The following is a 19,816-nucleotide window of genomic DNA, read 5'->3' as shown; positions in this document are numbered from 1 at the left end:
ACTGCAGTGCCTACAATACACCTATACCGATTGCAATAGTCTTGTTGGCCATGTGAGTTTAAGCATTTTTCTTGATGTATGGGCACGCAGTTTCTTTCTGGCATGGCTTTGAACTAGCTGCAGGGTTAAGCCTGAAACCATGAAATATTGGTATATGTAATAAGTATTTGCCCAATTTATTACATAGTTCAGCCAGTTTGACAGTATAGTGTACTGGATAAATGCCTGTCCGCAGAACTGGAGGTTCTGAGTTCAAATCCATAGAGTAAAGAGTTTTTAATTCTTCAAACTTTATCGCTATAACTGGACATGCAGACAAACAGACAAACATTAATATTTACATGTATATATATATTAGCTTTGGTAGAGATTGAACACTAATCAGCATGAGGAAGATATGCATTCTATTCATAAAAAAAAGTCTACTTTTAAATGTTCAATGATAAAATGATATTATCTATACTTAGAGGAAAATAACAACATAGTATACTGTAAAACCTCTATTTGAACACCATGGGGTTCTATTGTTCAACCCTTTCTCTATAGTGGAGGTCAAATAAAGGTGGCGTTCAAATAGAGGCTGGTGTTGTATTTTTTAAACACCTCATCAGAATTTTGGGAAAATAAATTTATCTCTTTTACAGTCAAAGCGATTCTCTCTTATATTTTGCCCTCTTTTTACAATAGAGTGACATTAACCCTTTTGGATGCAACAAATCTGCTAACTTACCACCAACTTGTCAAAAATCTCTTAACAAAAATTTGCAGTGAAAAGCCAAGAAATATCTCTTTAAGTTGATATCTATTGCTTGCAATTAACCTGCAATAGTATTATAGCTTGCGTCCTGCTTTGCAATTTGTTGGTGCTTTTCCTTTTTATTTCATTCTAAACTTGAAAACATACATTTATTCTATTTCCATATTTAACAGTATTGCGTAAAAGCTCATTGCATTCATTAATATGTTTGCTAGTTGGCAGCCAAAATTAACTTTTTACATACAATGGAAGAGGAGTTACAATCGTCGATCCATTGTAAAATCAGATAATCGCAATGATGCTATCAAATAATATGCTATAAATCTGTAAGTTTATAAGTTATATAACAATAATCTATCAAATGCTACAAATATATATTCATGAACAGGTGACATAAATGAACCACTTTTATGATACGTGCGAAAACAAAAATTAAAGTTTTTTAAACAAAAAAATTTGCATCAATTGCTCGGCCAGTTGCATTTTGATCGGAGCTTTCGATGGAGTGAACATCTTCTAGTTGTTCAATACTTTCCACAATGTTTTCTGACCTCAACTTTTTTTCTGCACTGCTGAACTAATCGACATTAGCATCACAACAATTTTATTAGCAGAGAAAAACTTTTACGCGTTGCATTTTGCACAAACACATGTAATGATAAGCTTTTAGTCATATGAGCATAAAGCACAACTTTTAGCCTAAAACTAGTCGTTCATATACCATCGTAAATGTAAACCGTTTTATATATACAGTACTTCAAAGACCATGTTAAACAAGAAACTAGTCTTAGCTTGACACAGTTATTAATTATTTCTATGGTGTTGCTTTCAAAGTTTTAATAAAAAGAAAAAAAGCTTTGAAGTTAAACAACGAGAGAATTAATTGTTATTGATGCAAACTATTCATTATTAATACGATTTTGTGGAAACTTTTCTACTGATCACTTTCTATTATTTGGTTCGCAAAGATCCAAGAATGTGAAAGTGGTGGTCAAATGGAGGTGTCATTCAATTAAAGGGTGGCTCTCTATTTTTCATTCCTTCTCCAATTGTAGCAGTCAAATAGAGGAGGCGTTCAATTAAAGATATGAGTATATGAGTGTATTCTCATCTATACCAAGTTAGCGCTTACTCCTGTTCGGGAGAACTTTGATTACAGTTACACAATCACAGTAGCTATAATACAATCAAAGAATGGAATGCGAGACATGCAAATAATATTTATCTCGCTTTGCAGACGTGTGTTGGTTTACTTTGAACATTTTCTGAGCAAATATGTACACTTTACAAATCTTATCCCAATTATAGTTGACTGGGCTATCAGGAGACATATTCATTGAAAGTCGGGACAAACTGGAATCACTGTCAATAAGATTACACTAATTAGAGATATCTTGTTATGAACCAATTAATTTTCTGTAACATACATAATAAACTCAACAATAGGGATTATATGTAACGAGGGTTGAGATGGAGTGAGTAGAAATGTCCAAAGAGTGATGAGGTCAGACTTGTATTTGTTCAATTTACTCAGTGATGACCATTTACACCTGCGACCTATAGTTGAACAATAATCTCTGCTTTTCTCTTTTCCTGGTAATCCCTTACGAACTGGTTGAAGGGTTTATGGGTCGCTGAATGCTAATATTTGCTTAGTTGTTAATTCATCTTGAGTTTTTTGACCCAACAGAAGTCCCATTTTACTCCAATCAAATTCTGAATATTTTTAAATCCAGACATTTAATTCTAAAGCCATTTTTTTCCAATTTTTGCTTGTGATCACCCAATGCACATGCAAAGTGCTAACGGTTATTTGATTTTTTGAAATAAATCTCCTTTCCTTGTGCTCCTTAGTCCAGGTCCGTCACTAATTCATCGGGTCTTTTTAGGAGAGAGAGGTTTATCTCCTCTCCAGTTTCGCTCTGGGAAGTGCTGCAGGAAGTTCGAAGTTTGAACCCTTGTGCAAGTTTTCTTTTTCTGCATCGGCCTGTGGAGTTGCCTTCCCACTTTGTCGAGCTTAACAGCTAGATTCATTTGGGAAGGGAACTCCATTAACTCCTCGTCAGTTGGTATGTGGTATTTTCATGATAGCCGAGCCCTCCTGGTCCGTTTTATATTTGGCACCCTTCGAGGCTCAAGCATTGCTGGAGCACGCTTGAGCCTTGAATATTTTTAAATCCAGACATTTAATTTTAAAGCTTTTTTTTCCAGTTTTTGCTTGTGATCACCCAATGCCCATGCAAAGTGCGACTAAGGGCTGTTTGATTTTTTGAAATAATCCTCCTTTCCTTGTATTATTTTTGGAACTGGACAAGGAATTTATAATTGGCTGAATGCCAGTATTTGTTTTTGTCCTAAACTTCCTCTTAACCGGCACTTTCTCTCTACATCCAGTCATATCTTTTTTGAGTTTAAGTTACCAACATATTTTGCCCTGCAATTTTGCCCTAAATGGTTAGCTGGTCGCAACCAATCCAGAGGCAATTTTTCAAAATCCAAATCACTGAACATGTGTATGAAATACAAGTTGTGGGAAAACTACTTAGTATGCATTATTTTATTATTTTCATCAATAGACATACATCGCAGTATTTTTGTAGTTTGTACAACACAGTTGCTATCATAAATGTTTTCCATTCCTAAACAGGAAGGACCAGTGTTACAAATGTGTTATGTAGCAGTAAGATATTAGTGATGTAGGTCTGACAGGCACATAATTTATACGGAGCTTGAAAAGCAATCACAAGATACATTTAGCTGACCGTTCGAACTAGTCATCTGTCTCTAATCTGTGTATAGATGATTATGGGTAAGGTGAGATAATTCCATAATGAAATGAATTAAGATATACGAGATAATTATAAAGTCTTAAAACTGACCGCTTTCCATCAAAACTTTTGTAGAATATCTAAAATATGATGAGAGAAAGAAGCAAAAGCTATCAGACCTGAGTTCACAAAGATGAGTGGGAAACTGAAATTATTATTGTTTGCAGAGTTGACATCCTTTAAGTGGAAAAGTTGCTAAGTCCTCAGGCTAAGTGTTTATTAATGTTAAGTAACGTAAGTTCTTGCAATAACATAACTAAAATGAACAATCATTTTATTATCTGGAGAGATGGAATCCTGCTCAAGTAGTGATTCAACTTAAATCAGTTTCTATTATGAAATATTCCACTTGCAGTTCGGTAGTTGATCTTTCATTGGCTAGCACACCGCTACTACTCATGATTATTACTCTAGACTATACTTTGTTCAAGTCCTTTCAATATAGACGATGTTTTAGTGGTGCTAATTATAGTTATATTAAAATTACAGTAATATATGCTTGATGGTACAATCCTAGTCTGTTCAGCAGATCTGCAGTTTTGTAATGTAAGTGTATTTGTATCAAATTCACAAGTTGAATAAAATCTCTGCTCATTAGTAAAGTTGATAAGTTTTGATATTACATTTATAGTGTTAATGGCCAGTGCTCAATTAAAAGAAGTTTGCCAGTCTTTAGTAATATCTGCTGTTTGACCTTTGCTGGAATAGCAGCATCACTGTGGGTAGTCACGATTACATCAATATGTGAATATATAAGTCTAATTCATGACCAATAGTATAAATTTATTTCTTCTTTATAGTCACATAAAAGTAGGACTTAAATAATATAGTCCTTGACAACCACAGATGGGAAAATAATACAGATATGTTTCGGAATTGTTATGTGAAAGTAGAAAAATAGTTATAGCTCAGGATCGTACAAGAATTTGGTGGCTGTTGTAGATGGCCTCAAGCCTATGTGTTATTACACTGGCTGTGGCAATCACTCTCCTTCTTGAGCTGCCAGGAATGTCTCTGAAATGGCGGTTTTTGCTGCATCAATGTTAGTAAGTAAAAGTCGTTCAATCGGTTCCGGAGCAACGGACTGGATATTTGGAAGTAGTTCCAGGCAACGATTAGCTGGAAACTGGTCGATGTTTTCTAACACCATTTCTCTGGCCATTTGAATAAGGTTGGTGATTGATTGGTTTCCTTCAAGCTCTGCTGTACCTATAAGAAGAAGCAGCATAAACTTGCATGGAACTTAAGGCGGTTCTTTTGAAAGTTGTCATAGAAACGATTAGCAAACAATGCGTAAAAACTTAACAATGGCGATGCACTCCTTAAATATTGCTTTTTTGAAAGCCCTTCTCCAGTGGATGTATTTGTTCACACACAAATATCAATTATTTAACTGATTTTCAATTTGAAACTTCATGAAAACTGTCTAGATTCGCTACATGCCACAAAGGTTTTTCTTGAATTATTCTATGTCCATATTGAATCCATTGAATGCCTCACTTCACATAGTTGCTTTTCCTAATTATCTTCTCCATAAACAACTCGTTGGAAAACTTAATAACTTTTGTCTAACGTACCTGATGTAAATAGACATAGAGATTTTATAGCAGCATATCCGTGTAAACCAAGACTGAGTTCCCTTAACGAGTTCACGCATTGACTCATTTTTCTCAGCTCTGATAATACAGCCCTCCTGTCATTCTCATCCGAGGGTGTGTAGCTGTTCATGATGATATCTGCAGCGAATAGTATTATACTTTCAAATCTGAACAAAACACAATGCTCTGCAACACCGAGTAACCTTCTATAACTTAGCTCTCCTTCAAAATGCAAGGTGTTTGAGCAACCAGCTTACACTTCACTCAACATACATGTATCCTAGCTAGTAGATTGATATTAAGCAGCTAATTAAAGAGAAGACAACTTTGGGTATAATAACAAAGTTAACAGTTTAGAAGGAAAAAATTTGAAACAGTTTCAGGAGTCATATACCATGCAACCTATCTTTTCCACATACTCACCGACGTCAATAGAGAGAGACATCTGCGCCACAGCTATGGTCATAATTGGACACCATGATCTCTCCACCAGGATCACTTTGTCTCTAGAGCTCAGGGCGTTTATAGCTGGTATCTGTTTGATCCAGCTGATGTTTGCATGTAGGAGGCTACAAACAAACAGATATAGACATGCCTTCAAACTCATTGATTGTCTCATCTTTTTCTGCATAGCTCTATCAATCTCTACCCAGAGTCAGACAAAAACCATCAGTGTGTATATTATCATCTCTCACATGCTTTTCTCTCTTTTATACACAGGCTTATCACTCTACAGACAAACTTGTACACTCTGCATAAACACAACTCATCATGTACTTTATCTGAACTTTCCTCAAGTCTGCCAGAGATTCCAACTAAGTCCATCTACATGTATAAATAATCTAATCTTACCTCATCCAGAATGTCGAGTTTTCGGAGTTGTTAGATCTTGAAAGCTGGGAACTTTGGCCTTCAGAGCTGGAGGAATGGCTCGTTTGTTCCGAAGAATTTTGTCTGGCAGGTCTAACAGCTGTAAAAACAGTTTATACACAGCTATTAAAAATGATAGACAATTGCAGCCAATAACAGAACATTTAGCACTTAAATGCAATATTCTGTCAACTGACCCTACTAAGCTTTACAAGCAATTAAAAATTAACATGACTGTGCAGATGACCCTCTCAGTACATGGTACACTACTGACAGTTTTTAACCCTAAATGTTATATCAAAGGAACAACTCACCTTCCTGATTCATATTCAAGCGTTTGCATTTTTCAAATCGGCAGTATTTGCACAGATTTCTCCGGGCCATGTCCACCACGCAGTTCCTCGTTCCCTAGAAATAGTTTGTTTGTCTATATGAGTTAGGTAAAACTAATACAAAATGGTACTACACAGTTTCCCATATCACATAAACTTTACACAAAGTTGTCTAAAACAGATTTACTCACTAGTAAGATAGCTGTAACATTTTTCATCAAGCCTGTAAAAGTTAAGGCCATCCACTTTTATAAATATATCTTCATGACCAATATTTTATTTACTTCTATTCTTTAATTCAAATATTTTGATGATCATGTAATCTATACCACTAAATTTTTTATGTTTGTAAACTATTGAATGTTATACCTTTAAAAATGCCAAAATTGAATTGAATTTTGTTTCAATATCTTCAAAGAAACTTTGCAGCATTTTGTAGTACAGATTGTTTGCTAAAAACGTAACATACAATTTTTTGAATATATACAAAGTATTACTTGCACAGGCGACAAATACACAATGTTTTAGCTCATTTTTTTCAATAAATTCTATCAAACTCTTCCAATATAGTTGATAAACAACCGAGGTTAAAGATTTCGTGTTATGGGTCACTTGCTGGGATCTACATGATCTACAGCAAATATATCAGAAGATGAACTCTAATTTAAACCTCCAACATTTAACTTTTACATTGTGCTATAATCTGTGTAGGCTGTCACCCCAGGCACGTTAAATATATGGAGATATGTGAGAATTTTAAGAGTGATGGGCAGAAACTGGAGTTAAATTTTGGTAAAAGAGAAAAATGGTAGCATGCTTTAAAAATGAATTTGAGTTTGAATTGAAACACCGATAAAAAAAGTTGAAAAGAAGTGCAATTGAATTCAAATCTACCCTTTGGCCACAGTTAAACTGTCGCATAGTTGTTAAAAGTGAAAAGTTGAGTTACAGAAGTATTAACTTGCAAACATACAGTTGCTCACTTCAAACAGTAAAAAATGTCATTCAATTTAAAAATCAATGCATAGCCAAACTTCCAACTTTGTAATTTCATATCGTACCATAATCTGTGCAGACTTTTACCCCAAACAAGTGAGATTTATGCAAAGATGTGAGAGGTTTTAGGAGTGGAATATATGGAGTGATAGGGTAAAACTGAATTTAGATGTTAAAAATTAAAAGATGGTAGCAGGCTTCAAAAATGTATTTGACTCAGAATTGAAACTCTCACAGAAAAATTTGAAACAATTTACATTACATTGAAATCTGCCCATTGGCAATGGCTTGACTGATGCATTGATTTTGAGAATAAAAAAGCAAAAATTTAATTAAATAATAACTGACCTTGCAAACATATGGTGTCTCACTCCGAACACTTCTCTTAAAGAAGGCCCTACAACCATGACAGCTGCGCACTCCATAGTGAATACCTGTGGCGCGGTCACCACACACTTTACAAACAAGATCGGAATCAGCCATAGTTCAACGGAATGTATAGAGAGGTAGTACGTGAGTTGATATCCTTCTAAAGTTGGTATGGACCGAGTTTTACTTTTATAGCTTCGCGGAGCTGCAGTGATTGTGAGTAAAAGTGGTATTAACCAATTGCTGGAGAGATTCAGCGTTCGGCAAATATGATTTGAAGAAAGTTACAATTTATGATCGTGAGTCATTTAATTCCATAGAACATAACAATAGACTTAACAATAGAGAGAATATGTACGGAGAAAGAGATGTGGTGGGGTGAGTAGAAATGTCACTTGAGTGATTGGATTTGTCTCTCACTCAGTTCTTTGATCTGCTCAGTACATAATCTCTGAACAATGGAGAGCGTATATCACTGGTCAAGCAATACATCCATATGTTCAGGTTCTTGTGGCTGGCAATGCTATATCTTGAAAAATAGATGGAACCACATGATCCTAGCTAGCCAAAGGCTCGTTCGTACGTGTGTCTACTATTCTGTTGATTTGCTGTTGATCGTCGAATGGTTTTGTTGAATGCTAACAGTAAGATTTAAAATTCTAGAACGATCTTTTGTTGAGCCACAGCAGTAGCTAATCGATGAATGAGAATACTCCTGAAAAGCCTGACTATTGACAAGTCTTGGATATTAGATACTGGCTAGAGATTCACCGTATCATTTGCTAACAAAACTCACAGCTGACAGGAAATAAAACTAGGCACTATTCCTACATTGCTATAAGATAGTGACAAGAAAATGTCACTTCATGAAACTTTTTAAAACAACATCACAAAAGTTAAATAATTATTTTTAGAGTCCTGACATACCAAGTTATGGCATTACCAAGTTTTTGGAGTTATTTGTAATGCTGCAGTGTAAATATTTTAACATAAGACAATTGTCAGATATACATGTATATTAAAAATGCCATGTGGCATTTTTTTATTATAATATCTTATACAGTGTGTACTGTATAAGATATTATAATAAATCATTTCTTCTAACCTGCCAACATACAGGCTGAATTTTGGCTTTCAGCAAACTTCTATATTGAGATGAGTTTATTGAGCTGTGCTGCCTAAGAGTAACCTTTCCCTATCAACTCTAAAAAGGTTGAAATATTACAAACTAGAGAAGTTTGTGAATATATAAATGTAAAAAATTTGCAGAGACGTATTTATTCAAATTCACGCATCATAACCAACTAGCGAACATGAATAATAAAAGTATCACATGATTAAATATTAAATATGACATTTACGACAGTTTTTCGACGTAAGTAAGCCTTCGTATTATCAAGTGGTGAGAAAGTTTTTTTAATTTTGTTGGCTAAAGTAAAATTTGCACTGGATCTTTGAAACATTTAGAACTGTTCTTGCATACTAGGGTTTAACCACTCATTTAAGAACTTGCATACATATGAAACCTGGCATTTGTTATTGAACATCAGGATGCCAGTTCAAACTCTTTGCAAATGTTATTCGATCGTATTAAATTGATGGCATGACCATCCTAATATGTTTGAGTTCCAAGGCTTTAGCAACGGTGTAAATTGGTGGTATGATGCAATAGTTGGGTGTGGACCCTTCCGTATTCGATAGACTTAATCACTGCTGTAATTGTGGAATCACGCAAAAATTGGGTGTAGACTGTTCCATATTCTGTCACAAGCTCACCTTCATTGTGTCTGTAAAAAAATTTCAATACTGTGGCGTGTGAAGTTTCTCATTTTGCTGTCAGTTTTTTGTTTTCCAACTAGTTTCACCCGATTCTGGATGGCTCTAAAGTTTGTTTTTACGTGGTTTATGGTGAAGCAACTTTTTTTACACCAATGTCAAATATGGCCTTGCTGTTCCACTCAAGCAGCAGAACTTGATCAGCAGAGTGAGCTGCAAACTTGCTGGCTCTGTATGTCGATGCTCGAGTGAGGTCGTTCTGGTCTGCTAGTCCAAAACTTTGTGAAAATTCAAGAATGATTGAAATAACATTCTGGGTCGGATATGAATTGTTGATCTATGTAGATATGGTAGGTAGATGATGAACAACAGTGGTTGGTCGTGAAACAAAGTTTATTATTAGAAACCAAGTTGTAGGAAGATTGAATAGAAAATGAGAGAAGTCAAAAGGTTTTCATATAACCTGATGACATACAAATTTAATGAAATATGATTTACCATAATATTTCTGTTATTTTCCCCTGCGAGATGCTTGTTAAAAGATTTTGGTCTCGCAATGTTTCTAGCTGCCAGAGCTACAAATCGCACATGACCTTTATTCAGAAAGGATAAAACCCGTTGTTTTGTAACCCTATTTTTATAATAATAGGGTGTAATATTTAACCAATCAATCAAATTTTCCATCAAGTTTTATAGAAAAACAGCTGTAAAAATTTTAAGGTTGAAGTTTTGAACCTGTAGAGCTATCAAGGTTTAGAGTATTTCGAGAATCCAGGCTTTAGCGTTTCCCATTTCCATAATAAAATTGTTTAGTTTTGCTGATTTCAAGGCTACAAAAATGACTTCTCATTTACAGCCAGTTACAAAGTTTTCAATAATTCCGTAGCAACTGCAAATATTTTTTTGAATTTTCTTTGAGCTTTGTTTTTTATACAATACAATGTTTTTATATGCTCAAATCTACATGCTCACAACAAACCGATAAATAACAGATATGATTAATTGCATGTGCTTTTAATAGAAAATAGTTTATTATTATGGTTTTCTAGTTTGCTTTTTTCATAACTACAAAACTATAGATTTTTGCTTGCATCTATAGTGTAAATTTCAGCTACCTCAATATATTAAAGTGCATGCCTTTTGTTAATGATCGCAAAAAATGGGTTTACTAGTTGTCTTATCTTACCTGTATTATATACATTAGCTGATTGCTTGAGAGGTGTAGTTACTAATTGTTATTCTTTTACAAAATACTTGATTTACTTCAAGAAACCAGTAAAATTTAAGCATGTGCAATGTTAAAATGGGTTCCCAGTTATACTCAAGCACCGGGTCGTCTGTCAAAAATAACGATGCATGGTTTGTTTCACTTTTTTATCACTGAGTATATCTACTCAGTCACAAGTTTATTCAGTGAGAAGAAGATACACATTCCATTCATAGAAAGAAAGTGTATACATGTACTACATGTCTGTGCATTCTTGTCTTCACCAAGTTAACACCATTAGGGGAAAATTATACTTCACCGAATATATCTACTCAGTCATCTCGGATGAAGCTTGTTAAGGGTTTTTTCTGCATTAATTTCAAAGTCTGCATGCCGTTTGTTTCTCCAGATAATTTTGTTTTTGAATGTTAGGGTTCATCTTTCAGGTTGAATAACAGTCTTTCAGATTTCACTCAAAGACATAATGAACACGGTTACGTGACTCAAATTATCTATAAACACCATTGGTGTTGTAGAGCTATAACTATTATTTCTTTAAATGATTAATAACAACTCAGAACTCATTAGAAATTTATATCCATGTTTTGTTAATCTTATTTCGTTTTTTCATTTTCTCTCAGTCTACCAGCTTTACTCACTTTTATCACACAAGTTGAAAATTGCTTAAACAGCAGTGAATAATAATATCAACTAGTCATAAGGTTGGGTCTATAGTCATTCCAATGAAGGAGTTGCCTGCTCATTGCACTTGACATGAGCCTTCATAATGATTAATTATCCTGTGAAGCAATATTGACCATCTTTGATATTATTGTGAAATCGATACAATTAACAATTTAATATTTATTTTGTAGATTTTTAGTCATGCTTTTATCTGGTATCTCATACTATAGTTCACTTTGGCAATTTAATACCAATTTGATCAACATAAAGAAGCTAACGCATTCTATTCATAACAGAACACCAGCTTTAAAATGTTTAAATGATAAATTGGTATTATCTATATTCAGAAAACCATATATACTTAAAATATAGTATAATATATTTGCATGTATTCTCATTTACACGAAGTTAGCGCTTCTTCCATCAGGGAGAACTCTGATGACAGTTACACAATCACAGTAGCTGTAAAACAACTAAAGAATGGAATGTGTAGACATGCAAATAATATTTAACTCGCTTTGCAAGACTTGTGTTGGTTTACTTTGAACATTTTCTGAGCAAATCTGTACACTTTACAAATCTTATCCCAATTATAGTTGACTAGGCTACCAGGAGATGTATTCATTGGAAGTCGGGACAAGCTGGAGACAAGCTGGAATCACTGTGTAATAAGGTTACACTAATTAGATATATCTTGTTATGAACCAATTAATTTTCTGTAACATTCACAATAAACTCAACAATAGGGGTTATATGTAACGAGGATTGAGATGGAGTGAGTAGAAATGTCCAAAGAGTGATGAGGTTAGACTTGTATTTGTTCAATTTACTCAGTGTTGACCATTTACATCTGAGACCTATAGTTGAACAATGATCTCTGCTTTTCTCTTTTCCTGGTAATCCCTTACGAACTGTTTGAAGGGTTTATGGGTCGCTGAATGCTAATATTTGCTTAGTTGTTAATTCATCCTTAGTCGCTTGACAAAACAGAAATTCCATTTTACTCAAATCAAACTCTGAATATTTTTAAATTCTGAAGCCATTTTTTTCAGTTTTTGCTTGTGATCACCCAATGCGCATGCAAAGTGCTACTAAGGGTTATTTGACTTTTTGAAATAAGTCTCCTTTCCTTGTGTTCCTTTTGGAACTGGCCAAGGAATTTATAACTGCTGAATGCCAGTATTTGTTTTTGTCATAAACGTTCTTTTTTAATCAGCACTTTCTTTCTACTGTAAAGGATTTTGCAAGTTATTAATGATATGATATATAATATTATATATGATATTAATATATTAATGATATATAATGAAAAGGGCAAACACAACATGCTTGATATATAGCAATAGTTATAAGAGTAATGCGTTAACAGAAAGTCATGGCCCGGCGTCCACCCCACACTCCCCTCCATTAGAGACTATGCGTAATTAAAACAAAAAGGTGGAGTAACCGGCCTGGCCCATGTCTCAAACTGCTCAGCATAATGTTCAAAACGGGTGATTTCTCGACTAATCAATTGCTTATTGTCAGCAGATGGTGTGTCCTTGACCTGTGTCTACGGGCCGCCTCTCCACCCTGTCACCTTTTTTCCTGTGGCTGTCGCTGCATGGTCTGGATACGGCGTGGGTAGTTAGAGGCTGTATGGTGACTGTCCTAGCGGCGTGGTCAGGCGGTCGAGGCTAGGCTCCTAGGTCGTCTGGTCTGTAGCTTGTCTTTTTCTAGGCAAGCGGCTCTGGTTATAGCTGGGCCTCCGTATCCTCTTGCTAGTTGTTAAAGATGGTATGCATGGTATCATGGCAGTAGCGTCCTGCGCCATGTTTCGCATGAACTGTACCCATCGTGGTTGGTCCACTAGATATATCACGTGGTCTGCCTGTTCCACCGGTCAATGCTTCTGATGTAGCATAAGTTGGTCTTTCGATACGTGCTGATAGCGGCAGGGGCAGACATGAATAGCAAAATGTTGCAGTCCATGGGGTGTACCCTGTCTGGCACTGGAGGTAAACTCGCAAAGTTTCCAACATTCAGGGTGCCTTCTAAGTGCTGCTGTGGCTTGTTCCGTAGTCTCTTCTGCCAGGAATTGCACTGTCCTGACCGTGTAGGAATGTCTAGGTGGAGTGTCATTAGTAATCGCCCCATTTTTTGCTGATTGTACACTATTTGTATAAGGAGTGCCAGGGCTGGGCCTCGAAGAGATGGCTTCTTTGGAGAAACTTCCTCCAGCATGTAGGCTGAGCACCGGGGATGCGGGGGCCGAAGTTGAGGCTGGCTTATCCTTGTATACAGCTATATTTTAAGGTCGTGCAGGATTGGTTTCCATTGCTGTCATTCAGTCCTCCTGGAGCTCAAGTCCCATTTCTTGTTCCGGCCTTTGTCGAGTATGGGATGGACAGTGGTTTGGCTCTTCTGTAGTAGTTACGGGTTTTCTAAGGCCTGTTGGACATCGCTAGGTGTTCGGAGTCCATGTCCGTAGCTAATTCACCGGGTCTTTTTAGGAGAGAGACGTTTATCTCCTCTCCAGTTTTTCTCTGGGGGGTGTGTTGCAGGAAGTTCGGAGTTCGAACCCTCGTGCAAGTTTTCATTTTCTGCGTCGGCCTGGGGAGTTGCCTTTCCCATTTCGTCGAGCTTAACAGCTGGATTCATTTGGCAAGGGAACTCCATTAACTCCTCGTCAGTTGGTATGTGGTCTTTTCATGATAGTCGAGCCCTCCTGGTCCGTTTTATATTTGGCACCCTTCGAGGCTCAAGCGTTGCTGGAGCACGCTTGAGCTTCGAATATTTTTAAATGCAGACATTTAATTTTAAAGCTTTTTTTCCAGTTTGTGCTTGTGATTACCCAATGCCCATGCAAAGTGCTACTAAGGATTAATTGATTTGTCGAAATAATTCTCCTTTCCTCGTGTTCTTATTGGAACTAGACAAGGAATTTATAATTGGTTAAATGCCAGTATTTGTTTTTGTCATTAACTTCTTTTTTTAACCGGCACTTACTCTCTACAGCCAGTCAAAATCTATTAAGTTTTTTAAGTTACCAACATATTTTGCCCTGCAATTTTGCCCAAATGATTAGCTGGCCTCAACCAATCCAAAGGCAATCTTTCAAAATTCAAATCACTGAACATGTGTATGAAATACAAGTTGTGTGAAGACTACTTAGTTTGCATTATTTTATTATTTTCATCAATAGACATACATCGCAGTATTTTAGTAGTTTGTACAACACAATTGCTATCATAAATGTTTTCCATTCCTAAACAGAAAGGACCAGTGTTACAAATGTGTTATGTAGCAGTAAGATATGAGTGATGTAGGTCTGACAGGCACATAATTTATACGAAGCTTGAAAAGCAATCACAAGATACATTTAGCTGATTGTTCAACTCGAATTAGTCATCTGTCTCTAATCTGTGTATAGATGATTATGGGTAAGGTGAGATAATTCCATAATGAAATGAATTAAGACATACGAGATAATTATAGTCTTAAATCTAACCGCTTTCCATCAAAACTATTGTAGAATATCTAAAATATGATGAGAGAAAGGGGCAAAAGCTATCAGACCTCAGTTCACAATGATGAGTGGGAAACTGAAATTATTATTGTTTGCAGAGTTGACATCCTTTTAGTAGAAAAGCTGCTGAAGTCCTCAGGCTAGGTGTTTATTAATGTTAAGTAACGTAAGTTTTTTGTAATAGCATAACTAAAATGAACAATCATTTTTATTATCTGGGAAGATGGAAGTCTGCTCAAGTAGTGATTCAACTTAAATCAGTTTTCTTATGAAATATTCCACTTGCAGTTTGGTAGGTGATCTCTCATTGGCCAGCACACCGCTATGACTCATGATTATTATTATAGGCATTACTTTGTTCAAGTCCTATCAATATGGACGATGTCTTAATTGGTGCCAATTGTAGTTATATTAAAATTATAGTAATACATGCTTGATGGTACAATCCTAGTCTGTTCAGCAGGTCTGCAGTTTTGTAATGTAAGTGTATTTGTATCAAATTCACAAGTTGAATAAAATCACTGCTCATTAGTAAAGTTGCTAAGTTTTAATATTATATTTATAGTGTTAATGGCCAGTGCTCAATCAAAAGAAGTTTGCCAGTCTTTGGTAATATCTGCTGTTTGACTTCTGCTGGAATAGCAGCATCACTGTGGGTAGTCACAGTTACACCAATATGTGAATATATAAGTCTAATTCATATTCAATAGTATAAATTTATTTGTTCTTTATAGTCACTTAGAAGTAGGACTTAAATAATATAGTCCTTGACAACCACAGATGGGAAAATAATACAGATATGTTTCGGAATTGTTATGTGAAAGTAGAAGAATATTTATAGCTCAAGATAGCATAAGAATTTGGTGGCTGTTGTAGATGGCCTGGAGCCTATGTTATTACACTGGCTGTGGCAGTCACTCTTCTTGAGCTGCCAGGAATGTCTCTGAAATGGCGGTTTTTGCTGCATCGATGTTACTGAGTAAGAGTCGTTCAATCGATTCCGGAGCAACGGACTGGATATTAGGAAGTAGTTCCAGGCAACGATTAGCTGTAAGCTGGTCGATGTTTTCTAACACCATTTCTCTGGCCATATGAGTAAGGTTGGCGATCATTTGGTGTCCTTCAAGCTCTGCTGTACCTATTAGAAGAAGCAGCATAAACTTGCATGGAACTTAAGGAGGTTCTTTTGTAAATTCTCATAGAAACTATTAGCAAACAATGCGTAACAACTGAACAATGGTGATCCACTCCTTAAATATTGTTTTCTGAAAATAGTTCACCAATGGATGTTTTTGTTTACAAACAAATATCAATTATTTAACTGATTTTCAATTTGAAACTTCATGAAAACTGTCTAGATGCGCTACATGCCACAAAGGTTTTTCTTGAATTATTTTATGTTCCTATTGAATCCATTGAATGCCTCACTTCACATAGTTGCTTTTCCTAATTATCTTCTCCTTAAACAACTCGTTGGAAAACTTAATAACTTTTGTCTAACGTACCTGATGTAAATAGACATAGAGATTTTATAGCAGCATATCCGTGTAAACCAAGACTGAGTTCCCTTAAGGAGTTCACGCATTGGCTCATTCTTCTCAGCTCTGATAATACAGCCCTCCTGTCATTCTCGTCCAAGGGTGTGTAGCTGTTCATGATGATATCTACAGCGAGTAGTATTATACTAACAAATCTGAACAAAACGCAATGCTCTGCAACACCGAGTAACCTTCTATAACTTCGCCCTCCTTGAGAATGCAAGGTGTTTGAGCAACCAGCTTACACTTCACTCAACATTTCTATGTACTCACCGACGTCAAAAGAGAGAGACATCTGCGCCACAGCTATGGTCATAATTGGACACCATGATCTCTCCACCAGAATCACTTTGTCTCTAGAGCTCAGGGTGTTTATAGCTGGTATCTGTTTGATCCAGCTGATGTTTGCATGTAAGAGGCTACAAACAAACAGATATATGCCTTCAAATTCATTGATTGTCTCATCTCTTTCTGCATAGCTCTATCAATCTCTACCCAGAGTCAGACAAAAACCATCCGTGTGTATATTATCATCTCTCACATGCTTTTCTCTCCTTTATACAGACTCATCACTCTACAGACAAACTTGTACACTCTGTATAAACACAACTCATCACATACTCCCTCTGAACGTTTTTTCAAGCCTGCCAGAGATTCCAACTAAGTCCATCTATAAATAATCTAATCTTACCTCATCCAGAATGTCGAGTTTTCGGAGTTGTTCGAACTTGACAGTTGTGAAATTTGGCCTTCAGAGCTGGAAGAGTGACTAGTTTGCTCTGAAGAATCTTGTCTGGCAGGTCTAACAGCTGTAAAAACAGTTTATACACAGTTAGAAAAATGATAAACAAATGCAGCCAATAACAGAACATTTAGCAACTAAATGCAATATTCTGTCAACGGAGCCTAATAAGCTCTACAAACAGTTAAAAATTAGCATGACTGAGCAGATGACCCTCTCAGTACATGCTACACCACTGACAGTTTTTAACCCTAAATGTTATATCAAAGGAACAACTCACCTTCCTGATTCATATTTAAACTTTTACATTTTTCAAATCGGCAATATTTGCACAGGTTTCTCCTGGCCATGTCAACCACGCAGTTCCTCGTTCCCTAAAAAATAGTTTGTTTGTCTATATGAGCTAAGTTATACTAATATAAAATATTACTAAACAGTTTTCCGTATCAAGCGTACTTTACTCAAAGTTGTCTAAAACATAGAATTACTCACTAGTAAGATAGCTGTAACATTTTTCATCAAGCCTGTAAAAGTTAAGGCCATCCAATTTTATAAATATATCTTCATGACCAATATTTTATTTACTTCTATTCATTAGTTCAAATATTTTGATGATCATGTAATTTATATCACTAACTATTTTATGTTGGTAAATTATCAAATGCTATACCCTTGGAGGAATGCCAAGATCATCTTGAAATTTGTTTCAATATCTTTAAAAAAACTTTACAGCATTTTGTAATGCAGATTGTTTGCTAAGAACTTAACATACAAACTTTTTGAATATATGTAGAGTATTACTTGCACAGGCGACAAATACACAATGCTTTTAGCTCATTTTTTCACTAATTTCTGTCAAACTTCCAATATAGTTGAGAAACAACCGAAGTTAAAGATCTCGGTGTTATTGGTCACTTGCTGGGAAGATAAAACAATAAGCCATAGCAAAGATGACTGAACAACATTAGTCATGATCCACAGTAAAGATATCAGAAGATGAACTCTAATTTAAACCTCCAACATTCAACTTTTACATTGTGCTATAATCTGTGTAGGCTGTCACCCCAGGCACGTTAAATATATGGAGATATGTGAGAATTTTAAGAGTGATGGGCAGAAACTGGAGTTAAATTTTGGTAAAAGAGAAAAATGGTAGCATGCTTTAAAACTGAATTTGAGTTCGAATTGAAACACCGATAAAAAAAGTTGAAAAGAAGCGCAATTGAATTCCAATCCACCCTTTGGCCACAGTTATACTGCCGCATAGTTGTTAAAAGTGAAAAGTTGAGTTACAGAAGTATTAACTTGCAAACATATAGTTGCTCACTTCAAACAGTAAAAAATGTCAGTCAATTTAAAATCAATGCATAGCCAAACTTCCAACTTTGTAATTTCATATCGTGCCATAATCTGTGTAAACTTTCACCCCAAACAAACGAAATATATGCAAAGATGTGAGAAGTTTTAGGAGTGGAATATATGGAGTGATAGGGTAAAACTGAATTTAGAGATTAAAAATTAAAAGATGGTAGCAGGCTTCAAAAATGTATTTGACTCAGAATTGAAACTCTCACAGAAAAATTTGAAACGATTGCCATTACATTGAAATCTGCCCTTTGGCAATGGCTTGACTGATGCATTGATTTTGAGAATAAAAAGCAAAAATTTAATTAAATAAATAATAACTGACCTTGCAAACATATGGTGTCTCACTCCGAACACTTCTCTTAAAGAAGGCCCTACAACCATGACAGCTGCGCACTCCATAGTGAATACCTGTGGCGCGGTCACCACACACTTTACAAACAAGATCGGAATCAGCCATAGTGAAACGGAATGTATAGAGAGGTAGTACGTGAGTATCGTTCTAAAGTTGGTATGGACCGAGTTTTACTTTTATAGCTTTGCGGAGCTGCAGAGATTGAGTAAAAGTGGTATTAACCAATTGCTGGAGAGATTGAGCGTTCGGCAAATATGATTTGAAGAAAGTTACAATTTATGATCGTGAGTCATTTAATTCCATAGAACATAACAATAGACTTAACAATAGAGAGAATATGTACGGAGAAGGAGATGTGGTGGGGTGAGTAGAAATGTCACTTAGTGATTGGATTTGTCTCTCACTCAGTTCTTTGATCTGCTCAGTACATAATCTCTGAACAATGGAGAGTGGATATCACTGGTCAAGCAATACACCCATATGTTCAGGTTCATGTGGCTGGCAATGCTATATTGCGTGATTTTGGCTGGCCAAAGGCTCCTATTTATGTCTGTCTGACATTCAATTGATTTCTGTAGACCCTCAACTGTTCCGCTAAATTCTAACCGAAAGATTAAAAATTTTAGAACAATCCTGTGTTGAGCCAATGCAGTAGTTGACTAGTAAAGCAGGATGCTCTTGGGAAGTCTGATCTTTGCAAGTTTTGAGTACTGAGATTCTCTCTGATTATCTATTGTTTCATAATCAGATAATATTCAGTGCTGACAAGAACTAAAATGGGCATTATTCTCCCAACACTGATACACATTGACTTGTTTTCAACTACATACACTTTGTAAATATTTTAGAGTTTTGAATTACAATATATCGATCAAATAAATCACGCTGCCT

At 35.7% G+C, this 19,816-nt stretch overlaps 2 protein-coding genes across 2 annotated transcripts; both read right to left on the bottom strand.

The window, feature by feature from the left end:
• Positions 1 to 4,567: 4,567 nt before the first annotated feature.
• LOC137400601 (nuclear receptor subfamily 2 group F member 5-like) lies at positions 4,568 to 7,864 on the bottom strand. The gene is made up of 6 exons (XM_068086932.1): positions 7,730 to 7,864; positions 6,368 to 6,461; positions 6,036 to 6,153; positions 5,607 to 5,752; positions 5,163 to 5,321; positions 4,568 to 4,794 (listed from the first exon to the last, which is right to left on the bottom strand). Exons 1-6 carry the CDS (start codon positions 7,862 to 7,864, stop codon positions 4,568 to 4,570), a joined length of 879 nt encoding a protein of 292 aa, XP_067943033.1.
• A 7,975-nt stretch (positions 7,865 to 15,839) lies between these two features.
• On the bottom strand, positions 15,840 to 17,498 carry LOC137400600 (nuclear receptor subfamily 2 group E member 1-like). Its single transcript, XM_068086931.1, has 5 exons — positions 17,486 to 17,498; positions 17,155 to 17,272; positions 16,737 to 16,882; positions 16,431 to 16,589; positions 15,840 to 16,063 (listed from the first exon to the last, which is right to left on the bottom strand). The coding sequence occupies exons 1-5, from the start codon at positions 17,496 to 17,498 to the stop codon at positions 15,840 to 15,842; spliced, it is 660 nt and encodes a 219-aa protein (XP_067943032.1).
• Between the last annotated feature and the right edge of the window lie 2,318 nt (positions 17,499 to 19,816).

Source organism: Watersipora subatra, chromosome 7, assembly GCF_963576615.1.
Source record: "Watersipora subatra chromosome 7, tzWatSuba1.1, whole genome shotgun sequence".
Lineage (NCBI taxonomy): Eukaryota > Metazoa > Bryozoa > Gymnolaemata > Cheilostomatida > Watersiporidae > Watersipora > Watersipora subatra.
Note: the sequence above shows the minus strand (reverse complement) of the source record. Positions and strands in the feature narration are given on the sequence as shown.

Bases quoted from the DNA above. Each gene is read 5' to 3' on its own strand.
- LOC137400601 (XM_068086932.1), bottom strand. From the start codon at position 7,864: ATGGCTGATTCCGATCTTGTTTGTAAAGTGTGTGGTGACCGCGCCACA. The intron at 6,154-6,367 runs GTGAGTTGTTCC...CTGTTTTTACAG, and splicing joins CTTGAATATGAATCAGGAAG to CTGTTAGACCTGCCAGACAA. The intron at 5,753-6,035 runs GTAAGATTAGAT...GTTTGTTTGTAG, and splicing joins AACTCGACATTCTGGATGAG to CCTCCTACATGCAAACATCA.
- LOC137400600 (XM_068086931.1), bottom strand. The intron at 16,883-17,154 runs GTAAGATTAGAT...GTTTGTTTGTAG, and splicing joins AACTCGACATTCTGGATGAG to CCTCTTACATGCAAACATCA. The intron at 16,064-16,430 runs GTACGTTAGACA...TTCTTCTAATAG, and splicing joins TCTATGTCTATTTACATCAG to GTACAGCAGAGCTTGAAGGA.